Source organism: Tachyglossus aculeatus, chromosome 9, assembly GCF_015852505.1.
Source record: "Tachyglossus aculeatus isolate mTacAcu1 chromosome 9, mTacAcu1.pri, whole genome shotgun sequence".
Lineage (NCBI taxonomy): Eukaryota > Metazoa > Chordata > Mammalia > Monotremata > Tachyglossidae > Tachyglossus > Tachyglossus aculeatus.
The window spans coordinates 26,290,577-26,309,614 of record NC_052074.1 but is presented as its reverse complement, the minus strand read 5'-3'; the positions used below and the strand labels follow the sequence as shown (position 1 = coordinate 26,309,614).

Here is a 19,038-nt window from a genome sequence, read left to right as displayed (position 1 = left end):
TGTCTCCCCCTTCTAGACTGTGAGCCCGCTGTTGAGTAGGGACCATCTCTATATGTTGCCAACTTGTACTTCCCAAGTGCTTAGTACAGTGCTCTGCACACAGTAAGAGCTCAATAAATATGATTGAATGAATGCATGAATATGTGCCAAGCACTGTTCTAAGTGCTGGGGAGGTTACAAGGTGATCAGTTTGTCCCACGGGGGGCTCACGGTCTTAATCCCCAGTTTACAGATGAGGTAACTGAGGCACAGAGAAGTTAAGTGACTTGCCCAAAGTCACACAGCTGTCAAGTGGCAGAGCCTGGGTTTGAACCCATGACCTCTGACTCCAAAGCCCGGGCTCTTTCCACTGAGCCACGCTGCTTCCACTCTGCTTTACTGTGTGTAAAGCGCTCTTCTAAGTGCTTGGTAGAGTACAGTAGAACAGAGTTGGTAGACACATTCCTTGCCCACCAGGAGCTTACAGTCTAGAGGTGGAGACAAACATTAATATAACTGAATAAATCACAGTAATGGATATAAACCCTGTGGGGCTGAGGGAGGGTGAATAAAGATAGCAAATCCAAGCGAAATGATGATGCAGAAGGGAGTGGGAAAAGGGAAAATGAGTAAGACTTTGAAGATGGGGAGAGTGATCATCAGTCAGATTTGAAGACGGAGGGCATTCCAGGACAGAGGCAGAAAATGGGCAAGAGATCTGTGGCGAAATAGATGAGACTGAGGTACAGTGAGTAGATTGGCATTAGAGGAGTGAAGTGAATGGGCTGGGCTACAGTAGGAGAGCAGTGAGCTGGAATCATCAGCCTCCTCTCCGATCTCCCATCCTCCTGTCTCTCCCCACTTCAATCCATACTTCAGGCCGCTGCCCAGATCGTCTTTGTGCAGAAACGCTCTGGGCATGTTACTCCCCTCCCCCAAAATCTCCAGTGGCTACCAATCAACCTATACATCAGGCAAAAACTCCTCACCCTTGGCTTCAAGGCTCTCCATGGGTTGGGTAGGGACCGTCTCTATATGTTGCCAACTTGTACTTCCCAAGCACTTAGTACAGTGCTCTGCACACAGTAAGCGCTCAATAAATATGATTGAATGAATCCAATCCAGAGCAGCCTTACCTTTTTCCATGAGTTCACCCACGGGCCTCAGTGCCCTATGACTCCACACATCTGAGACACTCCCTTTTCTTCTTTTGTCTTTTCCAAGCGGATGACTGCCAGCTGCTGGGCCCGTTACCCAAGGTGAAGTGCTTACGCAATGGACAGCGGGAAGGTAAGAGCGGCGCGGTGGCGGAGATAATAATAATAATAATAATAATGGCATTTATTAAGCACTTACTATGTGCAAAGCACTGTTCTAAGCGCTGGGGAGGTTACAAGGTGATCCGGTTGTCCCACGGGGGGCTCACAGTCTTAATCCCCATTTTACAGAAGAGGGAACTGAGGCCCAGGGAAGTTAAGTGACTTGCCCAAGGTCACACAGCTGACAATTGGTGGAGCCCGGATTTGAACCCATGACCTCTGACTCCAAAGCCCATGCTATTTCCACTGAGCCACGCTGCTTCTGTAGCAGCATGACCTAATGGAAAGAGCTTAGGAGTCTGCCAGTTTCTTGCTGTATGACTTTGGGCAAGTCACTTAATTTCTCCATACCTCAGTTTCCTCGACTGTAAAATGGGTATTAAATCCTAATCCCTCCTACTTAGTCTATAAGCTCCATATCGAACAGGGCCTGTGTCCAACTTAGCAGTCTTGTAATTACCCCAGCTCCTAAAACAGTGCTTTGCACATAGTAAACACTTAACAAATACCATAGAACAAAACAAACTCTGTTGTATTCTGCCAAGTGTTTAATACAGTTCTCTGCACACAGTAAGTGCTCAATAAATACCACTGATTGACTGACTGATTGATTGGGATGTCTGGGTACCCCAGCTCGTAAAACAGCGCTTGGCACGTAGTAAGCACTTAACAAATACCATAAAACAAAACAAACAACTCTGTTGCATTCTGCCGTTTAATACAGTTCTCTGCACATAGTAAGTGCTTAATAAATACCACTGATTGACTGATTGATTGGGATGTCTGGGACCATTGAGCTAAATTGACCATTGACCTTTGTTCTGAGTCCAGTTCTCAATAACCCTGAATCTAGGAGCAAGGATGGGTCTAGTAGAGACAAAATGAGGACAATAATAGTCACAAGAAGAGAGTTAATTGCAGGGATAGAGTTCATTCATTCATTCAATCAATCGTATTTATTGAGCGCTTACTGTGTGCCGAGCAGTGTACTAAGCTCTTGGGAAGTACAAGTTGGCAACATATAGAGATGGTCCCTACCCAACAGTGGGCTCACAGTCTAAAAGGGGGAGACAGAGAACAAAACAAGACATGTTAACAAAATAAAATAGAATAAATATGTACAAATGAAATAGAGTAATAAATACGTACAAACATATATACAGGTGCTGTGGGGAGGGGAAGGAGGTAAGGTGGAGGGGATGGGGAGGGGGATAGTGAGTTCTTTGTCTGGGTTGGGCTAACCTCCTGAGGGAGCCTATGGGTTCAGCTGCAGCAGAAATAAGGAAAATAGGAAGTAAGGAAAAGCAAAACAGAGCCGGACTCTTTACAGCTTATGTTATGGGAGAGGACCACATAAGCCCAGCCTGGCAAACTTCCGAACTGAATTGCTGTAAAAGGGTTAAGCTGTTGTTTAAAACTGTAGCTCTTCATTTCAGGATAAGCTATCCGGTCAACGCTGCAGTCAGATCTCGATTTCAATTTTAAAGTGAACGTTTAGCCTAACCTGGCTCGGGAACCTTTCCCAACTTTGCCACCTTTTCTCCTGCTTTCTTGGGTTTGCAGCCAGTTTTTGGAAGGCAGGCACTGGGCCTTCTACTGCTATTCTATGCTCCCAAGCACTAGGGGCTAAGAAAATGTTCATATTCATGGCAGCGAGTATTAGACCCTTAGAGAAAGACAGCACCAGTGCTGGGGTTGCTGGGGTTGAGTTTTGAATTTTAATAAAATCCTTTTATCTTGCCGAGGGCCTGATCTCCTTTAGCCTCTGGGAAATGGGGCCAGTGGATTTCCATGGGAAGTATTGTATGTTGCCACTGATGTGCAAGAAAATGTGGGCAGAGTTGGGAGTAATGAAGCTTTTCTCCTCCTTATTCCCCTCACTTTTGTGATTTGTCCCTTCCCGTGTCTTCTCACTTGTCCCTCGGTATTAGCGAAGTTGAGAAATCAGAGGAGTTCCTTGCTTCATCCCCTTGGGTTAAGCAAGTATCCTCTAGAGGGTCCGGTGATGCTGGGTATTTATTAATAATCCCTTAATTCTGGATGGTACTTTTATTCCCCTAACACCTGACTCATTTATTCCCCTAACACCTACCTCATTTTTGCCCTCACAATGACCTGCTAGGTGAGCAAGAAAGTGGGTGTTATTGTCCCCATTTAACCGATGAGGAAACTGAGGTGTGGAACGACCTGCTCATGGCCACACAGCGGACCGGAGGCAGAACTCGAACTCAGATCCAAGTCCTCCGGTTTCCACATTTACATTCTCCCTCTACACTCCACTGCCGTCCCTATTTATTCTCTTCTCATCTCTTTTTCACATCACTGTACCCGCCCACCCTCTGGTTGTGGGGCCAATTCCCCAACCAGCCTCATTTCCCAGAGAAGGGACAGATCCAGAGCATCTAATTACCTGGTTTTTCCAGGCTTGACCCCACACTACCCAACTCAGTCCTTAGGCCTCAAATTTCATTGTATTGCCTGGGACCAATCAAGTAATTTTTGAGCACTTACCTGCGCAGAGCTCTGCGTTAAGCGCTTGATCGGACCATTCCATGAAACTACAAAGCTCAATGAGCTTGTGCCTCACACTTGCATACAGACTCCTCCCCAAGTCTTATCTCCTCTCCCAACAAGGGTCACCCACATCTCTGGAAGGAGGGGTGGGGTTTCTTCTCCTCAGCTCTGATCCGTATGGGGCTGGGTGCCCATGGAGATTTAACCACAGAGACGTATGTGTGTGTATGCCTGTTCAACAGGGCTCATCCGATCCCGCATCCGAGGAGCTGACCTTGCCAAAGCGGGAGTCCTCACCTTCCTGGACAGCCATTGCGAGGTGAACAAAGACTGGCTCCTCCCGCTTCTGCAGAGGATCAAGGAAGTGAGTGACTGGATGGCGATTAAAGTCTGGGAAAGTTCCCCCAAATCCCCCCCACCTGTCTGCCTTGCTGTTGTTGGCGATTAGCAAGATTTGGACTGCCCCCCTTTAATCCGGTTCAGAGGGGAGATGGGTGGCTGCAAACACCAGCAGGAGTGAGGATGGAAATAGAAAATGTTACAATTCCATTTCAGTAAACTCCCTTAATGATGATGATGGCATTTGCTAAGCGCTTACTATGTGCGAAGCACTGTTCTAAGTGCTGGGGAGGTGACAATAATAATAACAATAGCATTTATTAAGCGCTTACTATGTGCAAAGCACTGTTCTAAGAGGTGACAATAATAATAATAATAATAGCATTTATTAAGCGCTTACTATATGTAAAGCACAGTTCTAAGCCCTGGGAAGTTTACAATGTGATCAGGTTATCCCAAGGGGGGCTCACAGTCAATCCCCATTTTACAGATGAGGTAACTGAGGCCCAGAGAAGCTAAGTGACTTGCTCAAAGTCACACAGCTGGCAAGTATATTCATTCAGTCATTCAATTCATTCAATCATATCTATTGAGCGCTTACTGTGTGCAGAGCACTGCACTAAGCGCTTTAATGATAATGATGGTGGTATTTGTTGAGTGCTAACTATGTGCAAAGCACTGTTCTAAGCGCTGAGCACTGTTCTAAGCACTGAACACTGTTCTAAGCGCTGCAGATGATGCGGGTCCAGGCTTAGAGAGGGATGGGAATGATTGAGCTTGGATTTTCCTGACTCTTCCTTCACGATGCCTTGTCCCTGCTGCTCAGAGGAAAACCTGGACTCTTTCATCATCATCAATCTTATTTATTGAGCGCTTACTGTGTGCAGAGCACTGTACTAAGCGCTTGGGAAGTACAAATTGGCAACATATAGAGACAGTCCCTACCCAACAGTGGGCTCACAGTCTAAAAGGAGGGACTCTTTCTCCCTCAGCCGTGGAGAAAGTAAAAACATCTCTTTCTAGGCCTCAGATGCTCCCTTTCCAAAATGGGGAGAGGATTATCTGATTTTTAAACCCACCTCAGTAGAAGTAAGGAAGTCAACTCTGAGAGGCCCTTAGTATTACTCAGAAGGAAAACCTCATGGACACCCATGGGTTATTTCTAGGGATATTACTCTGAATTGGATTCCAGTTGAATCATGAATTAGTTATAATCAGTCGATGTGTTTTTAGAGTGCTGATCATGTGCGGAGCACTGTACTAAGCACTTGGTACAGTACAGAGCTCTGAACACAGTATTTGTGGTTTTCAGTGTTGAAATCCATGTTCTGAGTTTTGTATCTTTCTCCAACTTGCACGCTATACTTTTATGTTGTCTTTGCTTTATTTATTATTGTTAATAACAGCAATAATCATGATAATATTATGTAGTAATAATAATGGTATTTGTTAATCACTTCCTATGTGCCAAGCACTGTACTAAGCAGTGGGGTAGATACAAGATCATCAGTCCCCACATGGGGCTCACTAAGTAGAAGGGAGAACAGGTGTTGAATCCCCATTTTACAAATGAAGAAACTGAGGCACAGAGAAGTTAATTATATATTAATTCACCTTCCTTATTTTACCTGTTGCTAAACCCTTCCCTACCTTGTTTTTAGATTGTAAACCTCTGGAGGACCAGGGAACGTATCCAACTCCTAGCGGGGTACTTTTTTCCCAACACTTAGTACAGTGCTCAAGCGTACAGTCAGTGCTTAAGAAATTCCATCGACTACTATTCCTTCGACTCTTCCGATGTACACTGACCTGGGGGGAGATGGTCCAAATTTAATTCACAGGTCCCAGTGGTCTGGAAACTTTGGACAGATGCTCTCACATAAAGCGCCCTGTTGACCTGTTCTGCTGTCCACTCATCCATTTCTCCCAGGAAAAGATTTCCAAGGGGAAAAGATACACTTCTTCCCGGAAGAACTGCCCATTACGATTTGAATAGACAATACATTGAAATATTGTAGTATTTATTAAGCACTTGAAGGGTTGTTGGCCTGAGCAGCTTCTGAGTTAGTTCCGACCAGCATGCTGGCACAGTTGTCACTTCTCATTTTCCTCAGGGAAAAGCAGTCGGTTTGTCAGATCTGTGTGTGGGGGCGTATGAGTTGGAGAAAAGGGACCTGAGTGGATGTATCTCAGAAACAGGGAAGAGCAGAGGGCGGCAGGCAGGCTTTGATTGGAAAAAGGAAAATCGAGCTCCAACTCTGCTGTCTTGGTGTGAGCTGCCGTGTGGATACTGTCTGGGAGTGTGTTTGTGAGTATGCAACGATTGGTGTTTTGTAGCCTTTTGTGTCTGTTGGGGGTGGTGGAATGACAGAGTATATGGTACTAATGAAAATTGTGGTGTTAAGTGTTTACTATTAGCCAAGCACTGTGCTCAGTACAGAAATAGGTACAATCTACAACCTACAAATCTACATCTCCAGCTCTTGATCTCTTTCTGTCTCTGGAGTCTCACATTTCTTCCTGCCTTCAGGACATCTCTACGTGGATGTCCCACCTACACAACATATCCAAAACAAAACTCCTTATCTTCCCACTCAAACCCTGTCCTTCCCCTGATTTTTCCATCACTGTAGACAGCACCACAATCCTTCCTATCTTGCCAGCCCATAAACTTTGCATTATCCTTGCCTCACCTCTCTCATTCAACCCACATATTCATTCTCTCACTAAATCCTGACAGTTCAATCTTCACAACATCACTAAAATCCACCCTTTCCTCTCCATCCACACTGCTACAACGTTAATCCAATGACTTGTCCAGGGTCACACGGCAGACAAGTGGCAGAGCTGGGATTAGAATCCAGGTCTTCGAACTCCAAATCCTGTACTGTTTTTGAGAAGCAGAGTGGCTCAGTGGAAAGAGCACAGGCTTTGGAGTCAGAGGTCATGGGTTTAAATCCCGGCTCTGCCAATTGTCAGCTGTGTGACTTTGGGCAAGTCACTTAATTTCTCTGTGCCTCAGTTACCTCATCTGTAAAATGGGGATTAAGACTGTGAGCCCCCGTGGGACAACCTGATCACCTTGTAACCTCCCCAGTGCTTAAAACAGTGCTTTGCACAGAGTAAGTGCTTAATAAATGCCATCATCATTATTTATTATGTGTTTATTTTTCCCTAGGCCTTGCTGCTTCCTATGTGTTTTGGGGGATTAGAGAGAGAGAGAGATTAGATAGTTGCCCTTCATATTCAAAGAAGACACCATTCACAGTAAAGTTCATCTGAGTGCTTTGTAACTGAAAAAGTCAAAGCTGTATCTATAATCTCAGCTTTAACAGGCGTACAAAAATATCATCCCTTATGGTGTTGTTGAACTTAATGTTTACAGTGCCTGGTGTGGTTTTCCCTTGCTTAATGTTTATTGCACCTGGCACTATTTTCTTTCTTAGAGATTTTTTTTGAATAGCATTTGTTAAACGCTTACTATGTGCCAGGCACTGAACTAAGCACTAGATACAAGCTTATCAGGTTGGACACAGTCCCTGTCCCACATGGGGCTTGCAGTCATATTCTCCATTTTACAGATGAGGTAAATGAGGCCCACAGCAGACAAGTGGCAAAGTCTGGATTCGAACCCAGTTCCCTTCAACTCCCAAACCCATGCTCTATCCACTAGGCCATGCACAACTAAAAGACTCTGTTTAGTAATTCATTCATTCAATCATATTTATTGAGCGCTTACTGTGTGCAGAGCACTGTACTTAATGCTTAATTAGGAAATAACTAACATGGGCTGCAGTGGGGTATGGAATTGTGCTACACCACAGAGGTTGAAGGTGTTTTTAAATGATGGTTTCAATCTGTTTAAATGTTGCAAGTGTGCACACTCTCTCTATAGTACTTTCCTCCAGAAGATGGCTGCCAAAAATAATAATAATAATAATGATGGCATTTATTAAGCGCTTACTATGTGCAAAGCACTGTTCTAAGTGCTGGGGAGGTTACAAAGTTATCAGGTTGTCACAAGGGGGGCTCACAGTCTTAATCCCCATTTTTCAAATGAGGGAACTGAGACCCAGAGAAGTTAAGTGACTTGCCCAAAGTCACACAGCTGACAGTTGGCAGAGCTGGGATTTGAACCCATGCCCTCTGACTCCCACGGGCTCTTTTCACTGAGCCACGCTGCTTCTCTGCCAATGCAGTTAGGCTTCATAACTTTTGTTCGATTTTAATTATCAGGAACACTGTGATTTTTACAGAAGAATAAATCTTAATCAGAAAATCTGTTAATGGGTTGAGAAGCTGGGAAAGTGCGTTTGACTTCACGGCTGCAGGTTTTGAAGTTACGTTTTGAAGTTACGATCTGTTTCCCATTGGAGGTGTGGCCTAGTGGATAGAGCATGGGCAGGGAGTCAGCAGAAGCTAGGTTCTGCTGTGTGACCTTGTGAAAGTCACTTCACTTCCTGTGCCTCAGTTCCCTCATCTGTAAAATGGGGATTAAGATTGTGAGCCGCATGTGGGACAGGGACTGTGTCCAACCTGATTAGCCTGTACCTTCCCTAGTGCTTAGTACAGTGCCTGGCGCTTAGTAAGTACTTAACAAATACCACAATTATCAGTGTTGTTATTATTAGAACAGACCCCTGCAGGAATTTTCCTCTGCTGGGCCCTACTCTTCAAGGAAGTCAGGGCAGAGAGACCAAGGAATCAAAGCCCTGTTGGGGACCTGCATTCTGCTTCCTACACCAGGAAATATATGCCGGCACTCCAAGATGAAGGCATGGTGCCTGTGTATAGGAGCGGTCTAGAGCCGGGTTGAGATGCATGAAATGAGATTGGATGCCAGGATTTCAATAAATGAAGACGACAGAACATCCAGATAGCTGCAGATATGATGCAAGGTTAAAGGTCCTGTGAGCAATCATTTTTCATCTTCACTGAACTCCCAGCAAAAAAACAGGAACTTAAACTTCCACCACCAGGGATTCGAAAAAAAACGAGTTTGGATTTCCTCTTAGTGGAAGGCAACGGATCAAGAAAGACTGCCAAATCTCCTACTCTGAAGACGTTTAAATTACCCATCTGACCCTTACGATTTATTTTCCCCCCATGCTCGGCTCACAGAAAGCACTTCATCAATGTACCATTATGATGCCTTAAGGTTAGTTCCAGTCAGAAATCTTGGGATATACTACCATTTTCCTCCTAGAATCCTCTCACCCCTTCTCCTGCCCCAGTATTATTTCACAAATGCGATAGGATAGAATTTCCACCCAGGACCAGTGGAGATTTCAAGGCTGAGAACCTGCGCAAAGGAATTGATTATAGTACTAGTGGCTGGCACAGCCCTATTTGCACTATCTTGTCCCTACCATTCATGTTCCCCCTGGGGCTTGGAGTCCGGTGAGCAAGGAGGAAGACAGGGGTGCATCACGCTGCAAAATGCCTGTGCAGAATCGGGATTAGAACTCAGGTCTCGTGAGTTCTACTGGAATAAGGACTGGGCCAATTTCACAGATACTGGGACCCTGATGATCCTGCCTTAAGAAGCTGGTCTTATCCTTTTTAGCACACAAAGCTGTCCTCAACAACCATCTCTCTTCCAGTTTGGGGTAATGCCACTTCCATCATGCTCCTTATCTTTCACCAATCCAAGATACATGAAGATGGAAACAGGGAATCTCAGCCAGAACTTTAAACATTCATTGGTTAACTATCATTTTTCTGGATTTTCATTCAACGTTATTATTATTTATCCATCACCACCTATGTGCGGAATACTCTGTTAGGTGGTTGGGAGCGTTCAAAACCACGATCCCTCCCCTCAGCGAGCTTACTGATTAAAAATTGGCTGAAAGATTTAATGCAAAATAGACCTCCCAGCCATTGTATGGTCAATTCAGGTCACCGATGCTCTGGATAGAGTTGTTAGGTTTTGTCACATGAAAATAAACTCTTTATGAAATTTATCATGTTAGAGAAGGAAGTGAATGTGCATGGGGGTAGAGGTGTGTGTTTGTGTGTGTACGTGTGTTTTGTAGATGAACAAGTCTCCCAACTCTCTTGGTCTTTCTCTTTTCCTGCTGGAAGAAAAGCATTTGATCTTTCAAGCGAAAGAAGGAATTTCAAATTAAAATTGGACTTGGAGATTTTTTTGAAAAGAGCGTGATAGGGAAAACATGACAATTCAAAGCCATTAAATGCTGTTCTTCAGCAAATGTGGAACCATAACTGGGTGATTTATTCTCTTCCCTTCCTCCTCTTAAGAGATTTTTAACAGGCGCACAGTCTACAATATTCACTTCATTTTTTTCTCCCTGTTGTCCTTTTTCTTTAGAAAACAATTAGTCTGGGACCCGCAGTATTTTCCAGGATCGTACATAGCATCCTGAATTCTGAATGTTTAAATACTTCAATGCATGGTTGCATTAAAGCTTTGGGTTGGGAGAAATTTGGTAGAGGAATTTGTCCAGTATTGTAAAAACCCCTTTCCGCATCAAATCCGTGTGATCTTTCTCCACCGGTCTTGTTGTTGATGGAGTCCTTGAGGCCCATCTCTATCCACAGATGGCCCCTTTACTGGGAAGAGGAGCAAGAGAGGGTACCGAGTCATGGAGTGTTCTGTGTGTTCTTTTGCAGGATCCTACGCGGGTGGTGAGTCCGGTGATCGACATCATTAACTTGGACACGTTTGCCTATGTGGCTGCTTCCTCAGACCTGAGGGGTGGTGAGTGGCAGTTCTTCTCCCCCTACGGCTTTGTCCTGGTTTTTGTGCTCACCAACGCTCCATCCCAGGTGGTTCAATCAGAGGAAATGAATTCTTATTTTATGTATTTTTTATGGTATCTGTTAAGAGCTTACTATGGGCTGTGCACTGTTTTAAGCGCTGGGGTAGATACGAGGTTAATCAATTTGGACACAGCCCAACGCAGTCCCTGTCCCTCATGGGGCTCACAGTCTTATTCCCCATTTTATAGATGAGGGAACTGAGACACAGAGAAGCAGCGTGGCTCAGTGGAAAGAGCCCGGGCTTGGGAGTCAGAGGTCATGGGTTCTAATCCTGGCTCTGCCACTTATCGGCTGTGTGACTTTAGGCAAGTCACTTAACTTCTCTGTGCCTGTTACCTCATCTGTAAAATGGGGATTAAGATTGTGAGCACCATGTGGGATAACCTGATCACCTTGTATCCACCCAGCACTTAGAACAGTGCTTGGCACATAGTAAGCGCTTAACAAATACCACTGTTATTATTATTATTATTATTATTAGAGAAGTGAAGTGACTTGATTAAGGTCATACAGCAGACAAGTGGCAGACCCGGGGGTTAGAATCCTTCTCAAGATTGGGTGTGGGGGCTGGAGAGAAGGGAAAGCCACGGTCTATAGTGACCAAAGGTTGTGTACATTATTGGGTGCTTCTGGTGCCCCATGATAATAATAATAATAACGATGGCATTTGTTAAGCCCTTACTATATGCCAAGCACTGTTCTAACCTAACAAATAACGGTGTAAAGCGTGTTTAAAACTTTATTCAATAAGATTTAAGCAGAACTAATCTGTGATAAGTCCTAGTCTATGCTAAAATCACCCACGAAGGTGATCTTATAATTATTGAATACACGATAGCTAAGACACAAACTGGGATTAGATACCCCACTATGCTTAGCCCTAAACTTAAGTCGTTAGACAACAAAACTACTCACCAGGAACTATTAGCAACAGCTTAAAACTCAAAGGAGTTGAGTTTTAAGGAGTTGGGAATACAAGGTGATCAGGTTGTCCTGTGTGGGGCTCACAGTCATCATCCCCATTTTACAGATGAGGTAACTGAGGCTCCGAGAAGTTAAGTGACTTGCCCAAGGTCACACAGCAGACATGGCGGAGCCGCGATTTGAACCCATGACCTCTGACTCCAAAGCCCGTGCTGTTTCCACTGAGCCACGCTGCTTCTCTAATGTTCAGATCCCTGAGCCCCATTGTGGGTGAACTGTGTTATCTCCAAGGGAAAGCTGGGAAGGCTGCCTTCATTGCTCCACCTGTCACAACATTATATCCCAGAGGCCTTCCCTCTAGGGCAGACACTTCTAGGAGGATACTCCATGCTCTGCAGGCCAGAAGAGGTGCGGGGAACTCTGTGACTGAGTCACGGTGAGAATCCGAGTTCTAGTTCCATTTCTCAGGTCAGAGGACAGGGAGAGGATGCCCCACAGCCTCTTTTCCAGAAACGGGATGTAGCTGGGGTCCCAACCAGCAATTAGTGCATGCCTGGCCTTGTCTTGGCCTCTCCATCCAGGAATGCTTCCAGGCCTGCTCAAGATCTATCTTGCACCCCACCATTTCGTACCCTGGTGGCTTCAGGGAGGGCATCAGGATGGGAAAAGGGCTGGGAAGCTGAATCCCCACAGGAGTGGCCGTGATTAAGCTGTCACTCAAGGAGAATGAGCTGGAATCAGTCAGTCAGTCATATTTATTGAGTGCTTACTGTACTAAGTGCTTGGAAGAGTACAATATAACAATCCAAAGATACTTTCCCTGCCCACAACAACCTTACAGTCTAGAAGGGGGAGACAGACATTAGTAGCTGAGAATCAGTAGGGGAGAAGCAGCCTGGCTCAGTGGAGAGAGCCCGGGCTTTGGAGTCAGAGGGCATGGGTTCACATCCCAGCTCCACCAACTGTCAGCTGTGTGACCTTGGGCAAGTCACTTGGCTTCTCTGTGCCTCGGTTACCTCATCTGTAAACTGGGGATTAAGACTGTGAGCCCCCCATGGGGCAACCTGATCACCTTGTAACCTCCCCAGCACTTAGAACAGTGCTTTGCATATAGTAAGCGCTTAACAACTACCATCATTATTAGTATAAATAAATAAGTTACAGATATGTACATAAGTGCTGTGGGTCTGGGAGGAGGGATGAATAAAGGGAGCGAGCCAGGGTGATGCAGAAGGGAGTGGGAGAAGAGGAATGGAGGACTTAGGGGAGGCCTCTTGTAGGAGATGTACCTTCAGTAAGGCTTTGACCGGAGGAGAGTAATTGTCAGATATGAGGAGCGAGGGCATTCCAGGCCAGAGGCAGGACATAGGCGAGAGGTCGGCGGCAAGATAGACGAGATGGAGGTACAGTGAGGTTAGCATTAGAGGAGAGAAGTGTGTGGGCTGGGTTGTAGCAGAAAAGTAGCGAGATGACATAGGAGGAGGCAAGGTGAATGCTTTAAAGCCAGTGGTGAGGAGTTTCTGTTTGATGCGGAGGTGGATGGGCAACCAATGGACGTTCTTGATGTTTGGGGAAACATGGACTGAACAGTGAAGTAATGCAGTAATGTCTTCCTGCCCAAAGATCAAGACAGGGCACAGAGGGAAAGAGCTGCCAGGCCCTACCTTAGAAATGTGGAGTGTGACACCCTTTCGTTTTCAAAGGCTCAGAGTCAGCCTCCTTCTCGGTGCTGTATTTTAGGGTTTGACTGGAGCCTGCACTTCAAGTGGGAACAGCTCTCCCCAGAGCAGAAGGCCAAGCGTACGGACCCCACTGAGCCCATTAAGTAAGTAGGATGGGGAGAAGAGGGCACTTAGGAAACGGAGCGCCTCTGTCTGCCCACGCTCCTGGAGAGACACTGGGGTCAAACTCAGCATCCTCTAGGGGCATTCCCGGCCATTGGAGGCCGTGTGGCTTGGAGACAGGTGAGTTGTGATGGCATTTGTTTACTTGGAAGAGTGGAGAGCAAGAGCTGGAATAACGCAGGAGCTCATGGAGCTGAACCCCCAGGGCCCCAAGACTGCAGGGCCCCCTACCAGAGAAGCAGCGTGGCTCAGTGTAAAGAGCCCGGGCTTTGGAGTCAGAGGTCATGGGTTCAAATCCCGGCTCTGCCAACTGTCAGCTGTGTGACTTTGGGCAAGTTACTTAACTTCTCTGTGCCTCGGTCACTTCATCTGTAAAATGGGGATTAAAACTGTGAGCCCCCTGTGGGACAACCTTATCACCCTGTAACCTCCCCAGCTCTTAGAACAGTGCTTTGCACATAGTAAACACTTAATAAATGCCATTATTATTATTATTATTATTATTACCAACACCCATTCACGTTAAATTACTGTCCCTGCCTAAAGCCACCTTCGAGGACCTGGGTTCTAATCCCAGTCCACCATATGTCTGGTGCATAACCTTGGGCAAATCCTCATCTGTAGAATGGGGATTAAGAGTGTGAGCCCCACGTGGGATAGGGACTGTGACCAACCTGATTAGCTTGTGTCTACCCCGGGGCTTGGAATGTGCTTGACACGTAGTTAGAACTTAACAAGTACCATAATTATTATTATTATTCAAGTGGGGTTGGATGAGCATGCTTTCCCCTCTAAATTGCTCCCCTTCCGCCCTGAAGCTCTGGCCTCTTTCTGGAGACAATCATGGCTTGTGATTGGAAGGACGACAGACCATAGAGAGGCAGAAGGACATAGTGGTGTTAAGGTGAGGGAAAGTGGAGAGAGCAGATTGGAGCAGTGGGAAGACAAATGAGCATTTCCAAATTCCTGACTTGGAGAAAAAGCAAACAAGAGCAGCTTGGGAAAACAAGTATTTGCTTTTACCCTGAGTCAGGATTTTGGAAGAGTTCTCTGAGCAGACAGAGAGACCCCACCCAGTAATGCGTAATTTATTTTAATATCTGTCTCTCCCTGTCTCTCCTTATGGGCCAGGGTCATATCTACTAACTCTATTATATTGTACTTTCCCAAACATTTAGTATGGTGTTCTGCACCCAGGAAGAACTCACTAAATACCACTGATTAGCAATTCACCCAATAAGATTGCTTTTGAGAGGTCAGCTTACACAAGGGTGCACTTTCCCCTTCCCTTCTCTGCCTTTGTTCCCTCCTCTTTCTCCACCAATATAGAAGTGGATGGAGCAAACAAAACAGTGAGAAGGAAAGGAAGAGATCTCATGTCCTAATATTGACTAGATGGATCATAGCAGCTTTCTTAAGACCTTTCATAGCTGCCCCTGTGCATGGACTGCCTTTTTTTTATGGCATTTGTCAAGCATTTGCTCTGTGCCAGGTGCTGTTCTAACGGGTAATAATAATAATAATAATAATAATAATAATAATAATAATAATAACAATAATAATAATAATGTATTTATTAAGCACTTACTTTGTGCAAAGCACTGTTCTAAGCACTGGGGAGGTTACCAGGTGTTCAGGTTGTCCCACGGGGGGCTCACAGTCTTAATCCCCATTTTACATATGAGGTAACTGAGGCCCAAAGAATAATAATAATAATAATAATGATAGCATTTATTAAGTGCTTACTATGTGCAAAGCACTGTTCTAAGCACTGGGGAGATACACGGTGATCAGGTTGTCCCACGGGGGGCTCACAGTCTTAATCCCCATTTTACAGATGAGGTCACTGAGGTGCAGAGAAGTCAAGTGACTTGCTCAAAGTCACACAGCTGACAAGTGGCAGAGCCGGCATTTGAACCCATGACCTCTGACTCCAAAGCCCGTGCTCTTTCCATTGAGCCACGCTGCTTCACAGTCCAGGTCCCTCACGGGGGCTCAAGGTTTTAATCCCCATTTTACAGATGAGGTATCTGAGGCACAGAGAAATGAAGGGGAGTAGCTGAGATTAGAACCCAGGTCCTTCTGATTCCAAGATCCATGCTCTATGAACCCTGTTGGGTGGGTAGTGTGCTGATGGATGTACTATCCTTTCTGCAAGTGCTGGGGAATTCGTGAACAGTGAAAAAATATCGAGCCCGCCCCTTTACCCAGCAAGGCAACTAGTTGAAGTCTGTGTCCTCAGCGCAAATAACATGAAAATTCGCCAGTCCCCCTTAGTGGAAAACGGCATTGCATTGGACTCAGGTCTCAGGGAAGAAGAAACTGAGTAATTTATCCATAGAAGGCTGAGAATTTTGGCCCCGCTACTTCCTAATCCTTTTATCAGTCAATCAGAAGGATTTATTCAGAGCTTACAATGTGCAGAGCGCTGTACTAGGAGCTTGGGAGAATATGACAAAATTAGTAGACAAGATCCCTATCCTTCAGGAGCTTACAACCTGTGGGAAGCACACTAAAATAAATTGGAGGTGGGAGAAATAAAAGAGTATAAATACATGTACATAAGTGCTACTGGGGGAAGAGGAAGTCTCTAGACTGAAAGCTCATCATGGGCAGGGAACATGTCTGCTAATTCTGTTGCATTGTACTTTCCCAAGTGTTTAGCACAGTGCTCTGCACATAGTAAGTGTTCAATAATAATAATAATAATAATAATAATAATAATAATAATAATGGCATTTGTTAAGCGCTTACTATGTACAAAGCACTGTTCTAAGCGCTGGGGGGAGATACAAGGTGATCAAATTGTCCCTCGTCGGGCTCACAGACTTCATCCCCATTTTACAGATGAGGTAACTGAGGCTCAGAGAAGTTGTGACTTGCCTAAGGTCACACAGCAGACATATGGCGGAGCCTGGATTCAAACACGTGACCTCTGACTCCAAAGCCCAGGCTCTTTCCACTGAGCCTCGTTGTTTCTCATAAATGCTTGACAAATACCATAAAAAAGACAGTCCATGCACAGGGGCAGATATGAAAGGTATTAACAATAATAATAATAATAATAATGGCATTTATTAAGCGCTTACTGTGTGCAAAGCACTGCTCTAAGCTCTGTGGAGGTTACAAGGTGATCAGGTTGTTCCGCAGGGGGCTCACAGTCTTCATCCCCATTTTACAGATGAGGGAACTGAGGCACAGAGAAGTGAAGTGACTTGCCCAAAGTCACACAGCTGACAAGTGGCAGGGCCAGGATTTGAACCCATGACCTCTGACTCCAAAGCCTGTGCTCTTTCCACTGAGCCACGCGGCTTCTCTAAGAAATTGATTGGGTGTGAGTATCTTCCAGAGTGCTTAGGCTCAGTGGAAGTGACAAGTGGCGGAGGGGAGGGACAAGGGGTGGGGAGATAGAAGATCTCCCAGAGAGATGGGCTTTCAGAAGGACTTTGAAGTTTCACTAACACACCATTCCTCCTCCTTTTCTGATGTGCAGGACCCCAATCATTGCAGGGGGCCTCTTCGTCATCGACAAATCCTGGTTTAACCACCTGGGGAAGTACGACACTGCGATGGACATCTGGGGTGGGGAGAACTTTGGTGAGTCACTTCCATGCGTTGTCTTTGTCATGACCAGTGAACCTAGCCTTGGCTCAGCTACCTGAGGACCTGGGGCAAGTTTGGGTCTATCCATAGAGCTCAGGGTGGGCAAGAGAAAGTCCAAGAATTCATCACGCTTGGGGTGGCCATCACAGGAGCTGGATGAACTGGGTGGGTGTGCAAGCCTGTGCGCTGAGGGGGTAATAGATGCTTGTGTGTCTGTGTGAAGGTCAACAAAAGTGTGTGACGTGCAGAAAAGATCATTGATGTGGACAATACAAAGCCCATTTATGGGGTTCATGCCCAACCTGATCCTTGCCAGAAACTGTAATTTTGTATGTGTTCCTTGAGATGGCATATTTCTGTCCCTGCTAGCTCCTGAAAGCTCAAAATATCTGAAGCTAACCTCCTCATCTTCCCTCCCAAATCAATTCTTCCACCTAACTTTCCTGTGACTGTTGCAATCACCAGAGTCCTTCCTGACCCTAAAGCTCAGATGGGGAGGATTCTTTTTTTCTATGGTATTTGTTAAGCACTAGACTGTGCTTCTTCTAGACTGTGAGCCCACTGTTGGGTAGGGACCGTCTCTATGTGTTGCCAACTTGTACTTCCCAAGAGCTTAGTACAGTGCTCTGCACACAGTAAGTGCTCAACGAATACGATTGATTGATTGATTGATGTGCCCGGCATTGTATGAAGGCCTGAGATTGATCAAAGCTAATCAGGTTGGACACAGTCGATGTTCCACATGGGGATCACGGTCTCAATCCCCATTTTACGGATGAAGTAACTGAGGCACAGAGAAGCGAAGTGACTTGTCCAAGGTCGCAGAGCAGAAAAGTGGCAGAGCCAGGATTAGAATCGAGGGCCGTGCTGTATCCACTTCGGCCATGCTGCTTCTCTGGATTGTTATCATCATCATCAGCACCAGCTCCAGAAGTATTTATTGAACAACTTCTGTAGTTACAGCACTGTAGTTGACCTCTGAGAACATCGAATAGAAGTGAACGGCAAGGTCTCTCCCCTCTGGATGTTTACACTCTTAAGGGGGAGATAGACAGCCAAAAAGTGTTCAGGCAAATGAAACAAAGATTAGTGTGTGAGCGCAATTGATGATAAAAGAAAGCAATAAAAGACAAACAACTAAATGAGAAGTAAACTGATATAGACCTAAATACTGGGAGTGGTTAATTGAATAAATTGAGCAGGGAGAAGGATTTCTTCATCAACCCCTCCTCTGTTCCCTCAACTGCTAAAGTACTAAGAGAAGAAATGTTGGTATTATGTTTGTAAGGAAATGGTCTTCTTCTTCTTCTTCATTCATATTTATTGAGTGCTTACTGTGTGCAGAGCACTGTACTAAGCGCTTGGGAAGTACAAATAGGCAACATATAGAGACGGTCCCTACCCAACAGTGGGCTCACAGTCTAGAAGGGGGAGACAGAGAACAAAACAAAACATATTAACAAAAGAAAATAAATAGAATAAATATGTACAAATAAAATAAATAAATAAATAGAGTAATAAATATGTACAAACATATATACATATATACAGGTGCTGTGGGGAGGGGAAGGAGGTAAGGCGGGGGGATGGGGAGGGAGAGAGGAAGGAGGGGGCTCAGTCTGGGAAGGCCTCCTGGAGGAGGTGAGCTCTCAGTAGGGCTTTGAAGGGAGGAAGGGAGCTAGTTTGGTGGATGTGTGGAGGGACGGCATTCCAGGCCAAGGGGAATGGCC

General features: G+C 45.4%; 1 protein-coding gene across 2 annotated transcripts in view; it reads left to right on the top strand.

Annotated features, from left to right (window-relative positions):
- The window catches only part of GALNT14 (polypeptide N-acetylgalactosaminyltransferase 14), a 137,081-nt gene that overhangs the window by 102,636 nt on the left and 15,407 nt on the right, over positions 1-19,038 (top strand). For both annotated transcript variants that reach the window (XM_038751704.1, XM_038751703.1), the window contains 5 exons: positions 1,204-1,269; positions 4,055-4,176; positions 10,788-10,875; positions 13,602-13,686; positions 17,199-17,302. In XM_038751704.1, coding sequence (XP_038607632.1) covers positions 1,204-1,269; positions 4,055-4,176; positions 10,788-10,875; positions 13,602-13,686; positions 17,199-17,302 — 465 coding nt within the window. The remainder of the gene's footprint in view (positions 1-1,203; positions 1,270-4,054; positions 4,177-10,787; positions 10,876-13,601; positions 13,687-17,198; positions 17,303-19,038) is intronic.